The sequence below is a fragment of the Prorops nasuta genome, unplaced genomic scaffold (genome assembly GCF_024137725.1).
Source record: "Prorops nasuta isolate Cenicafe-Biocafe unplaced genomic scaffold, Cenicafe_Pnas_1.2 PNAS00014, whole genome shotgun sequence".
Classification (NCBI taxonomy): domain Eukaryota; kingdom Metazoa; phylum Arthropoda; class Insecta; order Hymenoptera; family Bethylidae; genus Prorops; species Prorops nasuta.
The window spans coordinates 6,474,277-6,496,498 of record NW_027116811.1 but is presented as its reverse complement, the minus strand read 5'-3'; the positions used below and the strand labels follow the sequence as shown (position 1 = coordinate 6,496,498).

Here is a 22,222-nt window from a genome sequence, read left to right as displayed (position 1 = left end):
GATCATATTTTTTCTATTATATTATATTTGTTTGTTTAAAATAAAAACTGTATATAAGCAACCACGCAGTAATTAGCTCTAGTGAGGATTATATAGCTGAAGAAGGGAGGGAACTCTGCTTCTAGTTTAAATACGCCTCCCCTACTTTAGCAAGGTATTATTAGTCGACTTGAAAAAGGAATATTTCAAAAATGGGAGGTGATGGAAACAAGTTTTTATAACACTTTTTATTTCTAATTATCTCAGAATTCTATTATTAAACTACTAAACTGTATAAGACCGGAACATGGCTTTACACCATTTATTACAGCCATGTCGTTAAGCTGGCGAGCAAAAATTTCTTCGTCCCCGGGATGTCAAATGCTGCCGATCGTTATACCCCTGAAAAGATCAACTTCTCGACCTTATTAGTTGCTTTAAAACAGGAATATTTTAGAAACGAGAGCTACATGGGTGATGGAAAAAACTTTTGTAATGCTCTTTTATTAGGAAACTGAGTGAAGTCTCATGGAGAGTAGTAAAAGTGTGCATTAATTAATAAAAAATATGAGCTGTGATAAATGTCATATAATTTCTAATTATCTCAGGAATCTATTATTAAAGTGTTAAACTATATATATATATATATGACCGCAGTGGTACCAGTACACATGTCTTCGCATCGTGCGTTATATAAGCCTCGTCATTAGGTGGTCGTGCAAATGTGTCGTTTCCCATGACAAGTATTACCAATCGTTAACCCTGAAAAGATCGACTCCTCAACATTATTAGTTGATTTAAAAAAGAAATATATTTCAAGAGTGTTGCGTGTGCATGACGAGAGGTATTGTAAAAAAGTTTCGTAGCACCGTTTTATTTCGAGTTATCCAAAGAACCTCTTGTACCAAACACGACTTAAACTGTGTACGACCACTGTGCAGTAACAGTGGATAAGTTTACGGAGCGTGTATGTCCTCGTCATTAGGTTAACGCGGGGAAGTTTGTCGTTTTCCATGTCAAGTATCACCGATCGTTAACCCTGAAGAGATCGACTCTTCAACGTTATAAGTTGATGTAAAAAAGGAATGTGTGCGATGAAAGGTGCTGTAGAAAATGTCGCAGCACCGTTTTATTTCGAGTTGTCGAGAAAAATCTCCCACTAAACAAATTACAACCGATGTGCTGTTCACCGGTAGACAGATTTGCAGAAGGTACATATATGTACATCCTCGTCGTTAGGTTAAAACGCGGGGAAATTCGTCGTTTTCCACGCCAAGTATCAGCGATCGTTAATCCCCGAAGATCGACTCTCGGCCGCAACACAACGGGCATCGAAACGTCGCACGGGTGATTGGAGGCTGCCGGCCGCGAGATTACATCCCGGTCCCTTTATTTCCTCCGGTATACGAGCTCGAGGTCTCGTAAATTCCACGCTATATCACTGGACGCACGCTGGAGTAATACGCACACGTGGAAGGAAAATATTTGTCCCTCGCCCGTGAATTTTCCACGCGTCGATCGGCCCACGCGAGGAAAACAGTGAGCTTTTCCCGCGAAGCTTTTTCGAATCCAATGAAAATTTCAAGCCAGGGTAATTGGGGCCCGATGCGAATTATACCGACGCACGTACAAAGTGTATTAAGCCGTTGAAAAGGATAAGTGGCACGTGAAGAATAATCGAAACGTCGATAAACGTCGGTTCGAAAAGTAAAACATTACTCCCGCGGGCTCGGCGACGCCATCGACCGTGTGCCAACGATCCATTTTCTTGCGGGCTTGGACCGCTGTACACGGGACGATGGCCGTGCTGTGGCAGAGAGCGCGAGCGAGCGAGCGAGCGAGCGAGCGACGTCGAGGAAACGCTCCTCCATCCTCGGCTTTAATACCCTCCCAGTGCGCTATTTCCTCCGCGTAATCTTCGAAACTTGAAATCTGGGCTAACGGAAGCTTGCCAAGCCTCTCTCTCTCTCTCTCTCTCTCTCTCTCTCTCTCTCTCTCTCTCTCTCTCTCTCTGTGAAACTGCACTTTTTTCAATTTACACCTTTCTCCTTAATCCGGTACACCCTGCCACTCTCGTATTTTTAAGTGTCATTCTCTTTTATTCCCTTTAATACGAGGCTAACGCGAGAAACCTCGTTAAAATTCACGAAAAAACTTAAGCCAGCGAAAGGGGAAGAAAGAATCATAGTTTTTATATGCGTTTTCTACCGTGAAAATCTTATCATATCCTCTGATACGTTCCGTATAACTATGGGATGGCCTGGCTACAGTGCAAGAGTTGTAATTTCAAATGAACATATTCTTTGGTATTTCAAAGTTTTCGCAAAATAAAAGATGGGAAAGCCATTAAAGTACATTAATGGAATAATAGAGTAGCAAGAAAAGTTCTTTTCATTTTTCTGCATTAAACTTCACCCAAACTATACCACCACCACCCCCCCCCCCCCTCATTGGTTATACTATAAAAATCTATATTTACATGAGTGCGTGGATGGGCGCTAGGGAGGAGAAGGGATTCTTCCATTCTATTATTTTAAAGGCGAGTTTCCAAAGAAACGAGATTTATGAAAATAACGCGATAAAGATTAATTCTTGGGAAAAACGTCGAGTGAAATGTACAGTTGCTGAGAAATATGAATCTCATCCCTTATAACCTATATAGTATATACAGCAATACACACAGATACAGATTAAAAACACTCGTTGACACACTTTGCAAAAGAGACGCTATTCTTATTCTCAATCGCTAAATTCGTCTTGATTTTTCAGCAATTTTCAATTTTTCCCAAATTTTCCAAAGCTTTGCACACTCGAAATCAGCCACCAAACGGTACAGCAGTAATTTAAATTTTGGACGTATAATTGCATAGACGAGTCTATTATCCGTTATATCGCATTTGTTTCGAGGGTAGGCCAGTTGAATGTTCAATGCAGCTCGTTAATACACTGCTCTCGCTAATATCGCTGCGATTAAAGTCCTTTTACTTCTGGATGGCTAAATATGATTACGGTCTGGAGTGGTGGCGCGAGGTAAAAAAGGACCAAACGGAGCACGATATTAAATCCTGCAGCAGTGATTAATTCCTAAAGTCCGGAAAAAGCAGGGTAAACCCTTGGCCGCTCCAACTTTTCTCCCATTAGTCTCTTGTATTATTTAATTGCTGATTATTTTTTTATATATATATAACTCCGCGGAATTAGTCGAGCGGAAACTTATTTCGACGGCAAAGATTTGCCTGGCGCGTCCCGCAGAGTCGACCTCTCGGCATTTTTGTCCAGAATCGAGTCCGGAAGTCCCCCCCCCCCCCTCCCTCCCTTCCCGCACCATCCTGCGGAATCTCCATGTCTCCTTGGAATTACTTCGGCTCTGACCTTCTTGGACGAGCAGCTCCCGAGGGTCGTAAATCATAGCACTGGGGAGAGAAGGAGGAGGAAAGGAAGCGAATCCCGGGATCCCGGGTATATTTCGCTGTTCCTCCAAATGCATTATTTTTTTTTCAAAAATTTCGGAAATATAATTTTTGAGAAAAGTCGCAGAGACGCGGAGCCCCAAGACAAATTCGCCATTTGGTGGAATAAATTTTTTACGTAACTCGGGCCGTGCCGACTCGCGAGTGGTAAATTTCCTTTTAAACGTCGCGTAGCCGCCGCGCGGTCCAAAGTGGAAAATTTCCTCGTGCCGACTGGCCGCGCCCAAGCAGATTCTACTTAAAATCCGAATAAATAATCTAGTGGCAAGCAAAAATTTACGCTCCCATACGTTTCTCCGCCGCACAATAGCCGAATTTCCAATTTAAATTCACCTCCAAAATAAAATGGAAAATGTATATAGCACCTCCCATGAATATTATCTTATATATAGGATCGAAATTTTATTTCGATTTTCTGCAATTTAATACCTCGATTTCTTCGTATATTTCGTAAAGTTTTCACCGACTGAAAAGTGAGCGTTTTACATACTTTATTCTCCGCTCTAATCATTCTTCTGCATATTTGACGTTCAATCTAGGCCGAGCATTTTTCTGAAATAAGCCACGTTGCAGCGTGAGAACATGTTGTAATCAGTAAAAAAAATATACACACATACACACACATGGCAGCCAGAAGCATTAGTCGAAAAACTCGCAGGATATCCTGCAGGATCCACACGGTGCGTTACGCGTTAATTCATAAGCGAACTAATTCACGAATCGTGCTTGTTTCTCGGCGAATAATTCACTTGGGTGACAACTTAAATCGTATGGCTCTAATTAGCAGTAATTAGGAATGGCAGCTTGTCTAATAAAGCTGGCGCAATATAGCTACTTTAATTATTGAATCTATTTTGGCGATAATATTGCACTATGGATTTATGGGCTAGCAAACCCCGGATGAAATCCTGCAATTTACTGGTGTAATTAACGTAATGCGTTGATATGACATGTATAAGGTTACAATTACGTATATACATATATATATATATATATATATATAGGGAGGTGAAACGTGGCTATGCATAAAATGCTTCTGTGGCCTCTTTTGCATAAAAATGCTCGAGCATACGCTCGTAAAACTCCTTTAGCCAGCAAGGCGCAGTCCAGAAAGCATTCGAGGCCTTAAGATCGATCACCGAGTTTTATGAAACGTCACTGCACTCCACTCATTTCTCTCCAAACGAAGAAGGCTGGATCCTGGAACGAGCAAACGTATTCTCTTTCGAGTCGCTGATGAACAATATTTCTTTTTCTGCGCATTTCCACACGTGGAATGCAATTCTGCATCGAGGAATCAATGACGGATGCATTATAATCACGATTCATCATTGCTCGTATAGGTATAAATTTGATCGACGTTTATTCGTTTGCTAAAAAAAGTTTGCAACTGCAAAGTGTATTGGAGGGAGTCTTTGTGTATGTGGCTGATACTTTGTGGGAAGCTCGTATTATCAATACGTCACTGCTCCACTCATTTCCCTCATCCAAACGAAGAAGGCTGGATCCTGAAACGAGTAAAAGTATTCTTTTTCGAGTAGATATATGATACAGGATATTTGTTTTGTGCATTTAAACACGTGGGAAATAATTTTGCATGGAGGAATCAATAATAGATGCATTAATCACAATTCATCATTGCTCATACGCTGCTGTTATAAATTGAATCGACGTTTATTCGTTTGCTAAAAAAATTTCGCAGCTACAACGTGTACAGGAAGGAGTTGGTGCATATCGTTGATACGTTGTAGGGATCTCGTATTATTAATACCTTATACACCGTCCAGAAAATGCATTAATCAAAGGATTTTCATTAAAAGGTCTCATGCGTTAAATAGCCATTGATTTTCATTACCGTGAGTTTAAAATATTATTTGTAAGAAGAGCTTAAATTTATAGCTGATTTTTTGTCCAGATATATATATATATATATATATATATATATTTTTAGCAGAATTTAATAAGGGTCGCTCGGAGAGTCGGGCAAAACTGAATTATAACCAGATTGATTTTATGAAAATGCTCGGGCGGATTTATTAGAAGGAAATACATTATTTATCGTTTATACCGTTTCCGAATATCTAATTTCACCGTACCGGAAGTGAGGGCGCGCGCGCGCGCACACGCACGTCTGTCCCTTTTCTCGTATAATAATATTAATGCACACGTGGACCATTCATCTCAGGAAATTCCATTGTCTCTCACTCAAAAGCTCTCGTAAATTTTCAAATTGACTTATGCATCGTACTTCCTTTCTTCTGCAGCTGTGTTACGACAGTTCTTACCTTCCATGAATTTCCATCCACGAATAGCGCTGTTTTTCATTCCCTTTGCCAATTTCCCTCGGTATATACACACACCTTTAATTAAACCAGTCATATTCCATTGTGAGCAGTAAGCAAATGAAATTTTAATCCTTATCCACAGTGATCGTCCAATGATCAAGATTAAAGCTTAATATATACATGTTAAAATGATCGAGTAAAAAGATCACCATGCAAGGATGACGATTAATATTTACACGATAAAAGTTGATAAGCTCGAAGAATTTATTCGCATACGTCGAAGCATCGATTTATCTTTCGGTATATGTACAATATGCTGCATATACACGAAGGAATCTTTGACACGTTGTAAAAGGTTATGCCGTAAGAGATATAAATGCGAAGCGTGTCTACGGGTGAAATTTGTGTTTATGGTTGGTACATTTGCGGACAGCAGAATGGAAGATATGCGCTCCCTCTGGTACAATAATGTTACTACCGACAACTTGCCAGGATTTTCGTAATGCTCGTGTCATATTTGTTCACAAGCCACTTTCTTCATCGTCACTGTTTCGTAACGAAGAGTGACACGTATCGATGGACGAAAGAATTATTAAATGTTTTTGTCATCCGTGTAAACACTCGAATCACTACAAAACCGGAATTCTATTTCAGTTGCATAAATTTGCGGCTGTGACGTCAAAGACAGATTGGATGAGGAAATTATTACTTGGACTCGCCCTCGTCGTCTGCACTTGTTCAACGCGTATAAATAACAATTAATTAATAACTGCAAAAGCATTCGTTTGGAAAACTTTCGCGATGCCAGGAAAGTTAATTATATTTTGTGCTGCAAGCATGCAGGAATCAAAGAGAGTGTTTGTGCGAATGTGGGAGCCTACAGGAATATTTGTGCGAATATGTAAATAGTTTCCCTTGTAAAGAAAGATTCAACCAAGAGGTGCATCGTGGCTTTTTCATGGAATTTAACAAGTATTTGAAAATTGTATACTTGTCCATTAAGCATTCTCATCGATTTAATTTCATCAATTACTCCACGAGTTTCTATCGCTACGTTGCTATTTCCTGAAAAGAATAACTGCGAGTTTCCGCAATATAATAAAGTGTTGGTGTAAACGCGACATGCCTTCGTGACTCGTAGCGTTACAGGCTAGTGAGCAAAGTCCAAGAAACACAATGGGCACGATTATACTCGTTCCATTTTTTTATCGCATGTCGAAGCAATCTTTTTCTTCGCGTTAAAAAGTCAAATTTTGTCGTCGAAATGTGAAATAGGATGATCGTCCTTTTTTTCGAGACAGATATTGGGAAAAACCGATGGCCACACGCGTCGATACGCTGTGAATTCAAATTTATTTTCAAGATCGTTCTCCATCGTCAAAGCAGGGAATATGAAATAATAATGGAGTTCCGAGAAAGATCTCATTATAGAATTTAATCGTCTATATAACTGTAAAAGGCTATTTGGAAATGGGGCTTCGTTGCACTGTGCTTTAGTCTATTTCGAGTCTTTCGTTCACTCTTCAACAGCTATACAGTTTACAAGTGGTTGCTTTGCTGTTATCGTAAAAAAGATTGCTACCACCTTTCTTCTGTATATTATTAATGTATTATATAGCAGGATATATAATATAATACAAAACCGTTTATGGATTTTAAGAGTTATCTCATGGATTCGAGAAGAGGAATAGGAAGCAATGACGCGTGAATAATTTCGAAAAATTGTGATGGGGAATTGGTGGATGGGTAATCAGAGAGTGATCGCGTGTTATCCATAGGGTGGGGGGAGCACTCATCGATCGTCCTTCTGGATGAGTCCTCTTTGGCCACGGAGAATGGATTTGGAGGAGCGATGGAAATGCCTCGATAGGTCCAGGAAACGACGACACTCTTTTATTCAGTGTCAGCGATTCTTTTATTCGCTGTTTTCGTAAGTCGAGCTTTTGCAAAGGGTTTCCGTATAGAAGGGCTGGTTTTAAGGAGTAAAACACGCCAAGTAATTGGGGATCTCCAAAGAAAAGATGGCAAAAATATTCCTATTTAATGTGTCACGCGTGTTTAATAGCAGCTCTGCTGATAAAAAAAAAAAGTAAAACGATTGAAAAGTCAAGTTTTTGTTCGCAAGTCAAACTTTTGGAAAGGTTTGCGAGGAGAAAGACCTTTTCCTTCGGGACAGTGGCTCCGAGGAGCCAGTGTCTATATACTAAAGGTATTATATATTTTACAAAAGTATTCCAATATTAAACAATCGAAATAAATATTTAAAAATACGTCACCATTAATAAGGCGATCTTATTGATTCATCGTTCCCTGCTTTCTACTCTCAAAGTAATTTCCCTACATCCCCTTAATATTTCAGTATCCAAACCATAAGTGTTTCTTCTTACAAAAGTATTCCAATTAAGCAGTCTATATACATATTTAAAAATACGTCGCCATTAAGGCGATCCTGATCTATCGTTTCCTGCTTGCTACTTTCAAAGTAATTTCCCAACACCTCCCTTAATTTTTACAATCGCGTGATCCTGCATACTACGAGCCCCATTTCCTCCTTCAATCATAAACCTGGTTTAGTTACTCGAATCGCGTAAAATTCTTTCTACTTCTTTTCCTTCCTCGTCTCATCACGTCATTATTGTCCTCCTACACACACACACACACACACACACACACAACAATTATAAAAATTAATCTTCGACAGACTCTAAAAAATCTCCAAGTTCATAAAACATTTTATAATTAGATTTCTCCCGATAATTCCCTCGGTGCATTAATGAAGCACAAGAAACCTTTCCTCGCGTGTGCGGCATTCACCACGTGCGACAAAACTCCCCACCACTCGAAGGAAACAATTCAAGAGGATTTCCCTGAGATCCGCAGCTAGGATACAGCAACACATTCAAGCTCGATCGAAAATTTAATTAACATAAACCACCGAGCGATCGGCAAAGAACGCGAGGCCATAGTGGCACACTCAACTTCCTGATTGTTGGATCTGCAGCTTCTTGCCATAGGATCTTCTTTGTCCGAGCATATTGTTCCAGGGAAACGAAGCTTTCGCGGTCTATGAGACAAAACTCTCCGCGTCGGACAAAGCGAGTCCTGCGCAATGATAAATATCTAATATTTGCCTTTGCAGAGTCGAGGAAAAGAGGAATTTGTATTTATGAAAGCGTGTCTCGCGCTGGAGAACGGTAAAACAGTCCGTGTTTCCGGTTTGTCGCGAGCGTGTCCCGATGAACCTTCGGGAGCGTATACGTCGCGGCCAGCGGCGGCGGCTGTCCGTCGGATGAAATTAATCGCGGCTTCTCATCCAGTGTGCCACGCGTTGACTTGTGTGTCGAATTATTACAAATGTCTCTCGGCAAGTTTCAATACGATTACATCCTGCAGAGCAGAGCGACTAGCCTGCAACTCGACTCTAAATAGATTGCGTGATCCTTTAGATTGGCCGAGCAGTACGCGCGGAGCCCACGGCTCTACCTGCTTGCATGCTTAATATCAGAGATCCACCGATTAATCTCGGAGCAGATTAATCAAGCGTTCATTCGTCCATGCAATATAACCCTCCGTGCCTCTTTCCTCGACCCACCTAATTTAAATTCGTTCGGATTTATACCTAAATACGGGCGTTCTATATTTTGCATTTCCCTCGACATCGCCTCTTAAGGTTTATCGTGTTTTCGACACTTGGGATAAAAGTTGGTAACGTTTTGTGAATCTTCCCTCGGTTTTGGTGTGTGCATCCTTGGCAAATAATCATAGGGCTTGGCGTCTATATATGAGTGGACTCACGTGTATTTGCACTAGTATATTTCACTTTGTATACATATGTATATATCATTTAAGCTGCGATTAATATTACTACACGAGTCTTTTCTACTTCCTGACACAGAATTTTCGAATAACTCCTCGTATTTCAGAGAGCAAAGAGAACCCTACCTCTGAAGGTGATATCTGCAGTCTGCACACGGTTTGCCAACCTTTTGCCCCTTTTCTCCGAAATGTCAAGCGGTGTTAGTGTGTATGTGTCTGTGTCCTTGCATATCTAATAGTTCTGTGACATAATGAATTGCAAGTACTTAAATGATAGCATTGAGACATCGTAGAGAATAATTGTGTTTTCAGTGGATTAGAAATTTTCTTCGCGACCAAGTTTCACATTTTTCGAACGTTATTCCAGAGATTAAAGGAATTTGGATATAACTTTAGATTTTCTTTAATAAAGATTTAATTGTTGAAATTTTCGAGGTGCGTATGGAAGTTTATTCACAAATTTCTATGAGAAAAAAAATGTTAGAAAATTTTCCTCTGTGTGCTTTTCAATAGATACTCGTAGTTTTGAATGTGCAAAGATTTGTTCGAGATATACAGCACATTCGTCCAGTTTTGAAAATGCGGATTATCAAGAGAAACGCCTTCAAAGTTATCAAAGAACTGATATACATACAGCTCTGCACCAGAGTTAACAGGAAAATTTGAAATTCGAGCAGAGATTTAGCCAATCCATAAAATTCTATCTTAATTATAATTTTCATATTGGCGAAGCAATTTTAAAACACATAAATAAAAAAAAAATGGATTTTTAGAATTAGCGCGAATATATCGAAAAATAATTTCCATTCTATACGCATACTTGTAATTATAAACACCGCTTTGAGGTCACTAATTAAGAGATGTGCTGCAATAATAACCAGATTCCCATGAAACTGCACGATACTTTGTATCGAGATTTTAACCGCAGCCTCTGTGTCCCCTCGGCTATGGTAAATTTCATGTAATACTATATTGATGAGATATTATAATACAGATAATACCAGGAATAATAGAGTAATTAACATCGTTTAAAGCACACGTGCACGGTGTGTAATTATAAGCAATCGATAAAGAGACGAAACAAAAATTGAAAGCTCCCCCCGACGTTGCTGAGGAGTAGGAATTGACTGTAATGGAAATTTGATGAATATTTAATCGCTTTATGCCGCAGCTAGGTGAAGATGGGTCTTCGTGTGTAATAATAACGCTTCCACTGTATGACGCCGGGAAATTTCGTTGGATTCACTGGCATAACATGCGCCTCTTTAAAGTTTTAAATCAATTTTGGCTCCGACAAGAGTCAGTCTGCAACATCCCCGAAGCACAGCCCCGCTGCATCAACAAAGCGATAGCTTGTTCGGAATAAAACTTGAAGCGAGAGGACCATGGGCTGCTGGCCCCAAAGCTATTTATCTCACTTTCCTAAAACGTCCAATATATTATTTCGATTAATGTTACTTTACTTTATAGAAAATTGCTTTGACTATTTCGAATTTTCATCATCGAAGTAATTCAATTTTCTAATTTTATTGCAACTATTTAATAGTGCTAAATTGCTCCGCTGCTATTTCCAACGTGGGTATCGAGATATTTGTAACAATGATGCAAAAAACTGCTCGAAATTATATTAGAGTGCTCGGATTTAAAAACCAATGGGAGCGAGCAATGCGAAAAGCACTTTTCGCCAGTTTCTATAATTTCCCCGGCAGTGCGAGCACTGAATACAAATTATTTCGATTAATGTTAGATTATAGAAAATCGCTTTGACTATTTCAAATTTCGATACTCGGAGTAATTCAATTTTCTAATTTTCTAATAGTGCAAAATTGCTCCGGTGCTATTTCAAGGGGTGGGTATATCGCGAGATATATATAACAATGATGTAAAAAATTGCTCAAAATTATACGAGAGTTGTCGATTTAAAAGTCAACGAGACAGCGAGCAATGCGGAAAGCACTTTTCGCCAGTTTCTGTGTCATTTGCCTGGCATCGCGAGCACTGAATACAAATTATTTCGATTATTCACCGATAGTATTGGATATTGTCTTCTCCCCAACGAAATTAAAAGTCTCGATTAATTCTACTCAACCCGCTCACTTAGCACAATAACACTCGATAGCCTTTTGAAAGAATTATATCGACGTTATAAAAGCTTTGCGAGAGAAATGGCACGAGCCATTTTCCCTTGGCCATTCCAGCATTGACTTAAAACCCGAAGAAACTAACCTTTTTTGGAATGGAATATCCGGTTGCCAAGTTTAGCCAGACTTTCCAATGCTCGGATCTTGACTAAAGCGTGCTCCCTTATAACTCGGATAATGCCTTCATTATTTTCTTGTAAATTCAACAAAAAGATCTTCTTGGTGGAGTAGGAAAAATCATCTCAGAGATTTGGTTACCGATGAAATAAGATCAGCCATTATGTTAAGCAAAACTTTTCCCACCGAGTTTTTTTCTTCTTCTTCAGGGTTATGGTCGAGGAGAGGGGGTGGGTGTAGCTTTGTCGAGCAACACGGATGTATACATATATATATATATATATATATGCTCTTTATTTCCCAACCTTTCCTTTTTTCCATCAAGAAAACTCGATGGGATCTCGTGAAATATATAAAACATTTGCTGGCGAAAGAAAATAATTGATTATTCGCTTTGTATCGAGACTTCATCGCGTATAGTGAATTAAGCTGCATAAACTCGCCAATTAATCTTCCGGAGTTCCACTCGATTGCAAAAGCAACCCCAGCGATGGACAATGAAAACGAATGGCTGCTATTAACGGTAAATGTATCGCGTAATTCGCGTCGAACTTTCAATCGGAGACTGGGGAAGCTTAATCAACGTCCAGTTTTTAGCTGCTTCATCAGAAGGAAGAAATTGTGCAGAGGGGGAGGGGGGAATATGGCTGCAGCGAACCTTAAAAAAGAATTATGACGTATCGATCGATTTTTATCGCGTCGAGCTTCCTCGCGATCCGAGAGGAACGCGTGTCGAGATTTGGAATCTTAATAGGGTTCTAAATCATTGCTCGATATTCGAGTTTGGTTGTACATGTATGTAGTCCAAGCTCTGGGATAGCCATTTTAGAATCTTTGGCTTCATTTTCAAACATTTTTACACTTTTGTTTCGAATTTTCATCACTGGCACTGTTGATATACCATGATTAGCTGTGGAAGACGTTAAGTTCTTTTTTAATTAAGAGGATGATGGATGCACCGAGAAAAAGAATAATTGTTTCATTTAGATTAATCTTTATTTAGTTGCAGTCTGAATTATATACATTATTTTGTTTTTTATGAATAACAGTTTCAATCACAAAAATTATTTTAATTAAATCAATTTTAACACACTTCGTTATAACATTATGAAAATATTTAATCACGACTCTGTTTCAACAAAGATCCACTGCAGAATCAAATGATTTCTTTCTCAGTGTACATTGTTATATTTTTTTATATAGGTTCGTAAAATTTATTTACGCGAATGACGTGATAAATCTCCCAGGCGTACGAATGGATTGATATTCTCTCGATTTTATCTAAATTTGTTTTTCCTAAGCGACAGTATTTCTATTTTAGATTTATTATTTCAATTGATCTTTATAGCTGAAACAACTCGTGTTTCGCTGTCAACAAAATATTATTCGAAACTAATTCATTACACAGTGAAAATACGATTCTTGCTTCTCTCGGTACTTCAGTTTACATCGGGTCGCCAGATTTGGATGGAAATCAGGAAAAGAAGCAAAATTCGCAAATCCAGCCTGTTGTTATAAATAAATTTCCTACATTTCAAGTACGCTCTATATATTTATAATTCATCCAGGATATACCGTGACAACATTAGAGCTAGTTAACTCACAGGCGCAGTAGATTAACTAAAGTTCATAAAACGCTATCCCAGTTTACTTTTAATCTCGTCTTGAGTGCTCTCAGACTATGAGAATATCTAAAATTGGCGAAAATTCTATAATACTTTCAGTTTGTCGTAAATCAATTACAGGAAAGAATCTTTCGCTCGATATCCCCACCGTCGTTCCTAAAACTTTCAAAAATCCAAACGTACATTTGAGCAAGAAAAAAGCACAAAGTATATAGAATAAGTCAGAAAATTTCAAGGCAAATTTATCCTGTGCAGTTCCGAAGGAATAGGAAATTCTCGTTTCCATGGAGATTCGAACTCGTACAAAGCACTTTTGGAGCAGGTGTGCGAATTAGCGAGGGATAATGTCGTCGCCACAGGGCAGCTGGATCTAGCTGCTGGATCGGTTGGGAAATTCGTGCGAAGATAATATATAATAGGCATCCAGGCGAAATCACAGGGTAGTGGCGGTGAACGAGCGAGAGGAAAATCAGTAATCATATACAGTGTGTAAACAGCGATATTCCGGCTAGCATGAATATGCAATGCATCTAGGATACGGTAATTTCGTTGGTTGCATCAGGCTCCGTTAACACCTGCCCCTTGTACACCTTCCTTCCGTCCTTCCCAGATTAACCCGAGCGATTCTCTCGCTCCACGTCCGCGCGCTCTTTCCTTATTCCGGGAATTCCCCATGCGTGCCACAACTCCACCAATACCTATAAACCCTCCAACATTCCATCTTGGCATTATCGTTAAACTCAAACGCCTTCCTCTCTCTCTCTCTCTCTCTCTCTCTCTCTCTCTCTCTCGTTCTGCGAAGCTTCGAATCTGACCTCGCAAATTAGCCAAGTATCCAAACGGCTTTACTTAACTCGAATACCGGAGTGGCTAGGACCGAAAGTGGATTTTCTCCATCATGAATTTCACGGGCCGAGCAGAGGCCAATTGTTTTCTAATTTATGCTGTCGGATGAGTGTGTGTGTGACGTGGGTATATATAGCGTGTATATATGTATATAAACGATGCGTACGTCCGTACCTCTGCGCGAAAGCTTTGAGACAAGCTACGCTCATAAATATTAATAATAATTTTCATAAGCTTTTAATAAGTTCTCCAACAAGGTTAAATGTTGAACTTTGCAGAAAGGGGCCTGGAGGAGGTGAAAAAAATGCATGTCAACGAGGACGTCGTAAAAATGAAATTGTCCAGTATATAAGAAAGATGGTGGGGGAGGGGGAGGGGGAGGGGGGGGGGGGTAATTCCACGTTGCTCTTAGCGAAGCCGTAGTGCGAAAAACACTTTGGAAACTGGAAAACTTGGGCGTTGCTCGCGATAGCGGAAGCCTCGTTATAGGAATTTAGGCGGGAAGACGGGAATAATGCAAGTTTTCTTGTATATATATATATATATGTACAATGGCTATTGCCTGTTGCAGTAAACGGAGTCATCTTGTCCAAGTCTTCCGAAACACGAGACTCGCATACCAACTATAACACTCAACGCAGCGGCCGGAATATTCAATAAGTGGGCAAACTGCGAGTTTGCTGGTTCTTTTTATGTCGCGTGTATAATAAAATTATAAAAACTGCTGGGAATCGCACGGTAAAAAATAATTGCCAGCATAAAAATTCAATAAGCAATATCCCACCACTTTCAATTCTCGGTTTATCCAGTGGCATCCTCGTATCTTATTTAAATCCACCTCTTTCTTTCCTCCCCCCTCCCAACTATTTTGTTTTTTATAACCTTACTTCGTGCACTAGCTCAAACAATAGTGCGTCGAATAAAGTCAACTAATATAGGGAAAGCCTGGTGCTCTTCCTCGTGGATATATATCTTTTATGGCGAGACTTTGCTAAGAGAAAAAGGGACTAACTGAAAGTAGGCAAGAGATAAAGTAACTCATAAAATATACGCGTAAAACTTTATCTCGAAGGAAACAGAAACAGCCTATATGAACTATATATATATATATATATACACGACGTAGTGTGGGAGGAATAAAAAAAGTTTGTCATTTCGATGCTGTAATTAGCAAGGTCCCCAAAGGCTGGTACTTCGTGATGGCAAATTTTGTGCCAAGCTCTCGATCGATCTATAAAATATAAGTGTAAAACTTTGTCTCGAAGGAAACAGAATCAGACTATATATATATACGGTATAGTGTGGGAGGAATAAAAAAAAGTTTGTCATTTCTATATGCTGCAATTAGCAAGATCCCCAAAGGCATGGTAGTTCATAATGGCAAATGTTGTGCCAAGCTCTCGAGCAATCTAGGAAACCGCACGATATGCAATGGCACATTTCCTATGCCATCGTGCCGTACGCCGGGGCGGCTTCAGCGGACCACCCTGGCAAAACATCGAAGCAGAATACTGCACTTAGCAAAGTTAAATCCTGGCCAACGTGTCTCGTGACAAAGGAACTTTCGCGCCATTGCACAAATTGTTAAGCGATGAGCAAGTCCTGTCCCTTTGAAGATTCTCCGTATAGCTTGTGGACGACACATCCTGCACTTTTCACCAGAAACTCATCCAACTTTCAGAATATCAGCATTTAATTATAATTTCTATAATATATAATTTATTAATAAATTTACAGAACGTTCATTTTTATCTTGCGTCATATATGCAATTACTAAATGTATAAACTATTTCCTTTCTTTTCCTAAAAACCAGGATTCCAGTCCTTCAGGGACGAACAAATTTTTGTCCAAATAAAATTCAACAATATCTCCAACTATCTACACACACACACACACATTTGGGTTGTGAAGATATTCCATATATATATATATAATTGTACAGAGATAAACCATACCAAAATGACCAAACCTTCGCACTGGTTGGAGAAATAAATTTATTTATCGACGAAAAGTGCATTGCTCGTCGAGGAGAGAGTCGTTTATAACAATCGAATGATATTTCCCATTTGATTATCGCGGTCCACCGCGAAATTGCTGCGTCGATAATTGAACGGACGGGCATTTATTCTCATTAGGACATACCGAGTGAATCGGCTTGCCCACTTCCGGCGATGTGACTGTTTCTCAATAGAGACACGGCCATTAGCACCGAGCGTTCGTCCACTGGCTGATGCTTTATGCCCAACAATAATCCTTGAAATTTGTCGTTATCCGCTCTAATATTCCCAATGCAGTGCCCTTCTTCCTCCGGCCAATCTATACATTCGGATTTTGCGCCGTGAACGTCGAGCGCTCTCTAATCTCCCGCCAATTAAACGCCGTTTTGGAAACAATTCCTCAAACACACGCGATACTGTTTTTTGCTCCGATAGCTTTTAGTTTATTATTCAAAGAAATTCTCGACCATCGTTACACGTGGATTGGATGAAAAAGGACTTTGAGGAAGATTGAAAGGTGCAAAATTAAGGGGGGGGGGGGAAACTCTCTTTGAGCAACCAGCAAGTTTCATATGCGCACACCGTAATGCTTCATTGGCGTGACTACCGCGTGTTTATTCCAAAGCACTCTTAAGTATAAAAGCCAGTCTGGCACTACGTTGACTCTTACCACTGGCGCCTGATCCGCGCTTGCGTGTATCGTGCAATTTGCATACTTGGATTCGTTAAAACAGCGCTAAAGAGCAAGAACGGTTTTCTCGCCATCATCAGATACAAGTCCCCTAACGAGACTTTTGTTCCCTACGATCCTGCAACGTCCCAGCTTCGTATCAAACTTTTCTCCCTCCTCTTTCAATTTTACAATAACTGCTGCGTGTACTCTCTCTCTCTCTCTCTATATATATATATATTGTATGTACACGTATGGGTGTTGAGGGTCCACTCTTGAAACTTCCATACACGATTCAATTTTCCTCCGGATCTTTTAAGGCAATTGCAGTGCTGCAGGAACGCTTGATCAGTGCATGGTAATGGTACGTGGAAGGAACGTAGCAGCAGCTGCGTGTGCACTATCCCGCAATGTCGTTCTGCCCACGGACCACTGCCTTTTACGACGGAAATGTGTTGTTTCTGGCTGTAAACTTTTGTCGAAGGTACATGCCCAATTGCCCATTTTTTAGCCCACCCTGTATTAGGGGTATACTATATATGTATACATAAAAAAAACAATAAAATACAAATCAAGTAAACTGATTCGATATTGAATAAGATTGGAAATAAAACTGACCCAAGGATATAAAAATACAATTTCTCTGCTGAAACTTCCAAATTCGTACATAAATTGCTTAAAAATTTCATGTCCAAGAATCTTTCTACGTTCTTCAGCAATTTCGTTCGAAGGATGACTTTGGATTATAAATAAATGGCTTTATCTCTTTATTTTTTAGCAGGTTTCAGATTTATGTATATAGTAAATTGAGAAAAAATTTTAATTCGTTCAGTAACCAAAAATTTTTATACAATTTTATTTTCTCTCTCTCTCTCTCTCTCTCTCTCTCTCGTGTGTGTGTGTGTGTGTGTGTAGAAAGTTGGAGAGCAGCAGTAAATGTTCTATTAGATTAGGAATAATACGTTAATGTATTCCACTGTAAGTAAGGCTTATTCATAACTCGGTGGATATACTCATTTAAATAATGGATGCATGTTTGAAGAAGGATTTGTGCTGGGTATCCCCTCTGATACCGACTATCTATAAATACGAGCTTCTTTGGGAAGATGGGGAAAAAAAAGTTTCGGCGCGAAACGCGAAAAGTTTCGGTTATCTCGAGATATATGAGAAAATGTAGTTATATCAATTCACGCTTTTGCCAGGAAGTAAAACATTTTTACAAGATGTCTGGCACATGCGTTATACACGTTGCAGCTTCCTCATGGTTTTCCAAGAAAGTGAAAGAATTACAAGTTTATAACCAGCAATAAAATACGGTGCATCGATAAAAATATAAACTTTTTCCATGAATTCCAGAAGGAGAAAGCAGCGCGGTCGAATAACATTTTTCTACGAGTATTTTAGATCCGAAAATACGGGAAGAGATAAATGTGACAAGTAAAGCAGAGGTTTTCGTAAAAAGAGCAAATGAAGTTTAAGGCTTCCACCACTCGGCTGGTACTGTTTTACGGAGATATATACCCAGGATTAAGTTTTGACACGAACGCTGGCGAATCGTAGGATTAAAATTTTACATAATCACTCGAGAGTTTCTTCCTACCATCCATATAATCTCATATGAGGTTACAATCGTAAGCTTTGATTATCTATGTAAATATTGGATTACTTTTACATCAGTTTTCGGATCAACGCTTGGTGAAAAACTATCAAAGCGTTTTATGCATCGCTATAAATTATACTCCTCCCTAACGGAAAGGGATAAGCGAGCTTTCGAGTATCTATCAAGCCCGTAGTTTCCCATTTTACAGCTGATGGAGTCGTAGAGTGATTTTAAGCTCTGTTCCAAGGGTGTGTATAAACTGTGCACAGTGTTTTAGAAATAATTGAAAATATCCTCAGATTTATTCAGTCTTATCGTTGTACTTTGACGACTGTTCAAAGTAATTTATAATCGATCGAGAATTTCTGGGTTTGGACACTGATAAGACTGAGCGACGAGTTCTGTTCGAACAATGCTCTGTCCATTCTAATTTATTTATTTACCAATTATCCTATTCCAAACTTAACTCGTCGCGAGATCCTGATTTTACCTTGGAGGTTCCTCTTCAGAAAATACTTTTGCCAAAATTATTTAGCCATATAAAAGCTACCCACTGTACAGACATTGGTGCATAAAATCATATAGAAATATACAATTCGCTATTACAGCATAAAATGGAATTAGGTTAAACCGGTGAATCCACTAATTGCGAGGCGAGTTTCTAAAATGAATCATTCGCCAGAGTTAAGTATAGTCGTATTTCTGACGAAGCTCGTTCAAGTAGTGTTTTATTGTTTCATTTTCAGGGTACTTCCCATTGCCAGCTGTCTACTGCCTCGCCTGGATCTGCCTGGACGTACTATTTTGCACCGCGAGCATAATGCATCTGTGCACCATAAGCGTGGATCGGTATCTCAGTCTCCGCTATCCAATGAAGTTTGGTCGCAACAAAACTAGACGAAGAGTCACCCTCAAGATTATCTTTGTGTGGCTTTTGAGCATCGCCATGAGCTTGCCTCTCAGCTTAATGTATTCCAAGGTAAGCTTCGCTGTAGACAACTTCGGTTCACGAACTGATAACGTCGTCGTCGTCGTCGTCGTCGTCGTCATTATCCCCAAGGACCCAGGGCTTAATGTCACTGGAGCAAGGGAAATTTAACATTAATAGTACGTGAATTCGTAAGTGACCATGCAAGATTAAAACTTTTAATCTTTCGCTCCCAAAATCCCTCGAAAGCTCGATACCTATTCGTGGTTTTTTTTCTTCTGGAACGTGTACTCCCGACGCGACCTCCAAATCCGTAAATTTAAATACGATTTTGTAAATTATACGACATCCGGTCACGAGCACCTATCCGTTCAACGACGAGATATCTGGTCAGCTTTTTTTTCTATATATATATATATATATATATATATATATATATATATATATAGTCGTAACGTCGTCGAATCAATGCCAATTGAATAGCGAGAGTTGATGAAGAGCTTGCAAAATCTCATCGATCTCTTCTTATTTCACGACCTGCCTGGGATAAATCCTGCGTTGTTTCTAGATTCAAATTTATTCCTCGTCTACCCCGTGATAAAATATAGAAAAGCGTAAAAGCAGTTTTCTAGAGTCGGAATTGTTATAAATGAAATTCTCTTGAAATTATCGAGGCTCTCTGTACCCTGCTAGAAATTCGCAAAGTGTCCTTTTAAAGAATATCAAATCTCCAAAGGACAAGAAATCTGATTTAAGCGCCAGATGTTGCGGTACAGAGACTGCTAGAGATTATTTTTTTACTCGTGTGTGTGTGTGTGTGTGTGTGTGAGAAAAAGCTCTCGCTTGGTTAGAGCTTTTAGTGGAATTTTAACTTCTCGTTAAATTGTTAAGTTTAAATGGTAAAATCGTGGAGACACGGTCCCTGAAGTTGTTTAAAGGGCCGTGCATTTACAGGAAATAAATTTCCAGCCTCTCCTGGCGGGTATTTATAGGCTCTTCACATGTTTGGTACATACCAGCACATCGTAATATTTTCCTATAGCAATCCCGCACGGTTTAGAGTCTCCTCTGGACTCGAAAGGCTCCACTTTACGAGGGAGCAACCTTGATCGATACAACAAAAGTCATTATCTCTCTTCGACATAGATATAGCAGCTATTATCCTCATTCATCCTCGGTATCGAAAAACTATTTCCAAAATATTACCTTAATAGAACGATGAGCTGCAGCCTCGTGCAATATTCACTCAGGAATAAAGAATAATCACGGGTGATCCATTGGAAATTGAGTTTCCCGCAACAGGCGCGTTCCAAACGAATCGCTATTTGTACACGTTTACCGTAAATAGAGTGCCAGGAAAATACCGAAAATTAATCTTTTTTCGCCATTAGTGGTAATCCCAATGATACATCGGTGGGTAGTAATATCGTTTAGTCCCGTTTTAAATCGAATGCCTCGCGAGCGAGCGAGAAAAAGCTATGGACCAGCTGAAAAACGAATTTCGCAAACATAATCGTGACGCTGTCAGCTGGCAATTAGAGGGATATAGCAGAGCTTCGTGCAATTTCAAATATTACCCAAAGACCAGCCACTTTTGATAATAACCGCAGCTCCTTCCTATCAGCAGTAAAACCGGCGCTATAGTTGGCTCGCCCAGTTCAGGCAAAGTTTAGCAATAAACGCGCCTTCGATTAAATTCTTGCAACAATTTAACCGATGCTATAGGCACACAGCAGTGTACATATAGAATTTTATAACTGCGATAAATTTACATACATATTCGCTCTAATGAATTTTTCCTCCCATTCTTAATTGCTCTAACGCAGGTATATTCATAATATAGCGCTGTCACTCTCCAAGAGCTCTTGAACGTGCAGCTTTAACTCGTCATGAAACAACGTCCCACCAGAACTGCTCTTTAACTTGTACAAACGAGTTTCTCAGCACAGAAATTATGTTCCTTTCCGTATAATCCAGCGAGCCTGCTGACCAAAATATGCAAAACTGAATGAGCAACAAAATTCCAGGCTGATCTTATTCGCCGCGTATTTTTCTCGCCCGGGAAATATTCGGGTCGCAGTGACAAGTGGCGCACAGGTGAAATAATCAACATTGATCAAAACTAAAATGAAATTTCTTCCACGCGATGCACCATGGACAGTAAAATGCAGCAGATTTTTCACGAAACTTCCCTGGAATTTCAATTAACTTCAAAAATACACTCCATTAGATCATGCTTTGTTTACAATTGCTTTACCGTTTCTCGAATAAATTTCGTGCTTTCCCTTACACCGCAGCGTATAACTTTTAAACTAATACTCTATATATGCAACTTTTTTCCCCCTCGAATATATTACCAGAGGCATACGATATAAAACAAAAGTTTCTCGTGTTTCGCATATATCGTCCCACGTTCGGGTGACACACAGTCCCTTTGACATTTCTCTCTCAGTCGAATAATCGCATTCCCACTTTTGTTCGAGTTATTGTTATACGCACACGAAGTCTGCTTTATTCGGATATAACCAACCGGCTTCCGGAGATGAAGAATCAACCGAGTTTAACGTCGTTGCGTTTAAGCAGAGCAGTCGTACACTCTTCCGCTCGAACGACTCGTCGGTAAATTGGCGAGAAACGGTTTCTAGCGAAGGAACCTGTAAAACTACTGTATATATGCACCTTAAAAAAACCCGTATACCTCTAGTGAAAATTTTAGGAGCGTTAAAGGGACACTGGAACAACACTGG

General features: G+C 39.5%; 1 protein-coding gene across 3 annotated transcripts in view; it reads left to right on the top strand.

Moving 5' to 3' along the window:
• 5-HT2B (5-hydroxytryptamine receptor 2B) overlaps nucleotides 1-22,222 on the top strand; it is a 59,638-nt gene that overhangs the window by 19,426 nt on the left and 17,990 nt on the right. For all 3 annotated transcript variants that reach the window (XM_066734919.1, XM_066734916.1, XM_066734918.1), the window contains exon 3: nucleotides 19,294-19,526. In XM_066734919.1, the coding sequence (XP_066591016.1) occupies nucleotides 19,294-19,526 (233 nt within the window). The remainder of the gene's footprint in view (nucleotides 1-19,293; nucleotides 19,527-22,222) is intronic.